Source organism: Strigops habroptila, chromosome 15, assembly GCF_004027225.2.
Source record: "Strigops habroptila isolate Jane chromosome 15, bStrHab1.2.pri, whole genome shotgun sequence".
NCBI lineage: Eukaryota > Metazoa > Chordata > Aves > Psittaciformes > Psittacidae > Strigops > Strigops habroptila.
Window position 1 is genome coordinate 10,396,140 of NC_044291.2, and position 5,050 is coordinate 10,401,189.

Here is a 5,050-nt window from a genome sequence, read left to right on the forward strand (position 1 = left end):
AGAGATCTGGCTTTCCAAGGCCTGTTTGTCTCAAGGGAAATGAGCAGCTCATTCCCCAGGTGCACAAAGCCCTTATGGCACCGGAGCACAGGGCTCCTGGCAAAGGGCTCAGCGCTTCTCAGCATTCCCTTCCCTTTCTCCTGGATGGTGCAGGTCACTAGAGTGAGAAAACCTCCTGGCTTTGGAGCACAAATGCAGTTGTCAAGAAAATGGATTTTAAATGTGAAGTTAATGTAGGTCATTAGTATCCATCCCTCTGCCTCCTTTTTAGGAAGCCTGGTTTGGGTAGCGCTCTCCTTCCAAGCGCTACATCCCTTCTACCAGAGCACAGCAGCATGCGAAAGAAATCCCTTTTACAATTGTTTCCAGCACTGCCAAGTGGGAAAATCCCACAGAGTGTGTGCAGGGTGCCCAGGACAGCCCCGGGACCCCTGAGCCAAGAGCTCCTGAGAGTGTGGGGTTCACACCAAGGTGGGGGGGGACTTCTAACACCAAGGGCACCAAACACTAATTTAAACTAAAGGGGTGCCACAGTCCCACCCTTCAGGAGGTGGGGAAGGGGCAGGGTGCAGAGCAGGAGGATCCGTGTCTGCCCCTGGCTCAGGGAGCATGCAGGCAGCATTCTGAGCTTGACACAATCAACTCTAAGCTATGATGGCCCCTGGCTGGGATTTTGGCAAGGTTTCCACTTTGTTCCGCAGTTGCTTCAGAAAAAAGCCCTACAAAGAGCAGGAGAAAAGGCAAAGGAAAGAGCAAAGCCTCCAACTCTCCCGTCTCTGCTTCCAGTGGCTGAGGCAGCTGCACGGCACCCAGCCCAGGCTCGGAGCAGGGTGGGGAGGCAGCAGCACACCGAGCTGCCCAAGGTCCAGCCCAGTTGCGCAGGACAGACAGGTCCAGAACAGGGCAAAACCTCAGGTTCTGCAGGAGCCACCATCCCTGGGGATACCAGGAGCAGGGTTTGGTCACTTCTGCTTTAGGAGCAGCTCCCAGCCCGGCTCTCACCAGGGATCCTGGCAGCTCCCTCTGCCCATGAGCTCAGGGCAAAATGAGAGTTGAAGCTTCATTAGTTTCAGGCAGCAGGACCATGGTGGAACAGATGAGGGCTGCAGTTCCTGCTGCCTGGCCCCAGTGCTGACCTGGCACTTTGGATCCTGCAAAGACAGGCCAGGAGAGTTCTGTTGTCCCAACCCACAGTGCCTCCCAGGCCAGAGGTTCCTCCTGGTAACCAAGGGCAGGACTAGGATCATCTCCAGAGGTCCCTTCCAACCCTAACTACTCCATGGACAACCAAGGCACACAACCCTGTTCTTCCCAGGTCCTGTAATCCCTGGGAATGCTGTTCAGCCTAGAGAAGAGAACCTTAGAGCAGCTTCCACTGCCTAAAGTGGGTAAAGAAACCTGGAGAGGGGCCTTTGACAAGGGCCTGTAGGGACAGGACAAGGGGAATGGCTTTAACCTGCCAGAGGGGAGATTGAGATGAGCTCTTAGGCAGAAGCTCTTCCCTGTGAGGGTGCTGAGGTGCTGGCACAGGGTGCCCAGAGAAGCTGTGGCTGCCCCATCCCTGGCAGTGTTCAAGGCCAGGTTGGACACAGGGGCTTGGAGCAACCTGCTCTAGTGGAAGGTGTCCCTGCCCGTGGCAGGGGGTTGGGACTGGGTGAGCTTTAAGGTCCCTTCCAACACAAACCAGTCTGGGATTCTGTGAAGCCTCACTGCATGTTTATGGTGTGCTGTGAGAGCTCAGGGGAAACTGGACCCACCTCCACAGCATTTACCCCAACAGCAGACACCACCTCCTGCCCCGAGGTGTGTTCAGTGAGCACACAGGAAGCTTTACACAGGCCCTGAGTCAGTGAGCATGATCTGCTCCCAACTGGAAAGCTGGCTTGAGGCAACTCCTCCCATAATTTCCCATCTGCTGCCCCAAGTAGAGGGTTTCAGGGCAGCAGATGGGAAATTATCATCTGGCTTTAAAGTGCATCAAGAACCAGCACCCTGGTTAAGGCAGAGGGGCAGGAGGGGCCCAACGAGGATCCCCTGCTCACACGACGCAGGACAAGGAAGGCAGCAGCACCGTCTGCAGACAACTGGGTCTTTTATTAAGTACTTAAAGTGCTACAAAAAACTTCAGGAGCCTTTATACAGCAACTTCATTTCTGCAGCCTTAGCTCTGTTGAAGGAAGCAAGTAGAGCTCGTTAGTGGGAGTCATCAGTGCCTGGTCCAACACAGCACGTTCCAGTGGTGGGTACTTACAGCTGGGCACTCGATTGCACCGTTATTGATGTCATCGATGATGTCATGTGGGTGCCGACCATCGATGCTGCAGCCCACGGACTGTGCAGTCCCCAGGATCTCCTTGATCGTCCCTGCAGGAAGAGGCAGCTCATCAGTGCTTTACCACAGGAAAAGCTGTGAAGAACAACTGGGGAACCTCACTCTTCACCTCCCCACCCACCCCGGGGGCACTGCAGGGCTCACCAGGGACAGCATGTCCCTTACACTGGGCCTAGTGCACTGGTTTCACAAGGAACACTCCAGAAAGCACCACGTGTACCAGCACCATCCTGTACACCCTTCTCCAGGAGGCAGGGCAGCCTCCACAGGGCTCTCCCAGGAATGGAGCAGGTCCCAGCTCAGGCTCTCAGGGAGCAGAGCAGGACCATGCACCCACCACCGCAGCACGTACCCGAGAGCTCGCGCGCCAGGGACCGGTGCCGCATCTGCCGTGCGATGGCCACGATCTCGTCGAAGCTGACACTGCCGCTGTGCTTGACTGGGAAGGAAAGTTTGGGTAAGCACAGGCACTGCAGCTCCCTCGGAGCAGCGCCATTCCCAGCCCTCAGAGCAGATGGGAACCACTTTACCCCCCTGCTCCCAGGCTTGGCACCAAGACACCCATGAGAAGACAGGCTGGGAGAGCTGGGCCGGTTCAGCTGGAGAAGAGAAGGCTCCAGGGAGACCCTGTGAGTCTTCCAGCGCCTGGAAGAGCTTTAAGGTCCCTTCCAACCCAAACCTGTGATTCCACAAGTGACTCCATTTCATGAGTCAGCCCTTTCTGTCCGCTCACCTCCAGGCTGCAGTGCCCAGTGCTGCAGGACAGGAACGGTGGCAGTGGCTGTTCCAACCCATCATCAAGAACCCAAATTCTGCTGGGTACAGACCTGTGTCTGCACTCAAGGGCTGCCCAAGACACAGCAGCCCCTCACTGCTTGTTTGCCAGCTTACACCAGATAATCTAAGAGGTGGGAACCTGTTCCTCTCCTTCCCCCAAAACACACACAACTAAAGCCAAAAATGAAAACTTACTGTTTTTCTGCTTCTTCCTGTCACGAGGAGGCTCCTTCAGAGCTTTGATAATCAGAGCAGAGGCAGAAGGAACAACCTCTATCTAAATAAAGAGAGATTACTTCTTCCCCCGCTGTAGGCAGCAGCAGGGAGCTAACAGAGATACTGGACCCAGTGCTCGGGAAGCCAGTTGCCAGAGCAGTGGGGCTCTAGTTGGCTCTCCAGGACACAAAGACTTTGGGATGCAGACGCGTGTTCCCAGGCTTTCGGCACAGGCCTCCCCACAGCCAGGAGAGGGCTGCTTCCTAGACTGGGCTTCCTCTCAGCTCACCACTGGAATATACCAGCCACGGGAGGCAGGGCAGGTATAGTGGCAGGTGGCTACAGGGTCAGTGAAAGCTTTGCTGTAATTTCTGTTGGTTAAAACAGCTTTCTGCTGCTCACATGTTCTGTACAAAGAACCTTTTACCTGAAACAGGGCTAAAGATCAACTCTGGCACATGGAGAAGGCTCCTTAAGGGGAGACCTTAGAGCAGCTCCAGTGTCTAAAGGGGCTCCAGGAAACCTGGAGAGGGGCTTTGGACAAGGGCCTGTAGGGACGGGACAAAGGGAATGGCTTTAACCTGCCAGAGGGGAGATTGAGATGAGCTCTGAGGCAGAAGCTCTTCCCTGTGAGGGTGCTGAGGCGCTGGCACAGGGTGCCCAGAGAAGCTGTGGCTGCCCCATCCCTGGCAGTGTTCAAGGCCAGGTTGGACACAGGGGCTTGGAGCAACCTGCTCTAGTGGAAGGTGTCCCTGCCCGTGGCAGGGGGCTGGAACGGGAGGCACTTTAAGGTCCCTTCCTACACAAACCATTCCATGAGCAGATGTTCCCCCATCACTTGCAAGCCAGGACCCTCAGCCCGGCAGCCCCGGGTTCATGCACACACAGTTGCTGCGGGCTCTGAACCAGCAGCACTCAGAGGGCTCCACACGTTTCAAGGTCTCTGCTGGGAGACCCCCACACGGCGCGGTGTGGCACTCATTTTATCCACCTCGGAAGGATGAAGGGCTGAGTGGACCCTGCCAGGACAGAAGCTCGTGGTCGCGGCAAGCAGCGGGGCTGCGCCTCCCAGAGCCAGCCCTTGTGGCGTTCGGTACCTGGGCTTGCCTGTTCTGGATGGTGAGCTTCACCGTGATCCGCAGCCCCTTCCAGTCTCCCGTGGCCTTGGCGATGTCATCCCCGACCTTCTTGGGGGACTAGGAAGGGAATACACGTTAAACCCCGGCCGCGATTGGAGCCGAGGGTCCCGGTACACCCCCGGGACGGGCTCACCCCGCGCCGCCCCCCGCCCCACAGGGCCGCTCCCGGTGCCGCGGTACGTACCAGGCCGAGGGGGCCGATCTTGGGGGCCAGGGCGGAGGTGGCGCCCACCTCCCCGCCGGTGCAGCGCAGGTACACTGCGGACACAGCGAGGCGCGTCAGCCGCGCTCCGCCGGGCCCGGCCCGCTCCGCACCCCATCCGCCCCTCCGCCGCACGGCACGCACCGACTTTGATCTCGTTGGGGTCGAACTTGGGCGGCATGGCGGCGAGCGGCGGCGAGCGGCGGCGGATGGGCGCGGATGGAGGCAGATAGAAACGGCCGCGGCCCGATGGGGTGGCGGAAGGGCTGGAGGCCCTGCGCGGGCACCAGATATACCCGCCGAGATCTCGCGAGAGTTCGAGGCTCCGGGGCGGGCAGCCTGGCCGCTTGGGGGCGCACGAGCACAGCGCGACTCCTGTGTTTG

The 5,050-nt window shown here is 58.2% G+C and overlaps 1 protein-coding gene and 1 non-coding gene across 2 annotated transcripts; both read right to left on the minus strand.

Moving 5' to 3' along the window:
* Positions 1–2,074: 2,074 nt before the first annotated feature.
* On the minus strand, positions 2,075–4,991 carry RPL12 (ribosomal protein L12). The gene is made up of 7 exons (XM_030507027.1): positions 4,811–4,991; positions 4,649–4,722; positions 4,423–4,521; positions 3,305–3,386; positions 2,685–2,771; positions 2,252–2,364; positions 2,075–2,167 (listed from the first exon to the last, which is right to left on the minus strand). The coding sequence occupies exons 1-7, from the start codon at positions 4,845–4,847 to the stop codon at positions 2,162–2,164; spliced, it is 498 nt and encodes a 165-aa protein (XP_030362887.1). The 5' UTR covers positions 4,848–4,991; the 3' UTR covers positions 2,075–2,161.
* Positions 3,534–3,661, minus strand: LOC115617255. The gene has a single exon (XR_003994548.1). It is a non-coding gene; the product is annotated as a small nucleolar RNA SNORA65 (small nucleolar RNA).
* Positions 4,992–5,050: the final 59 nt, after the last annotated feature.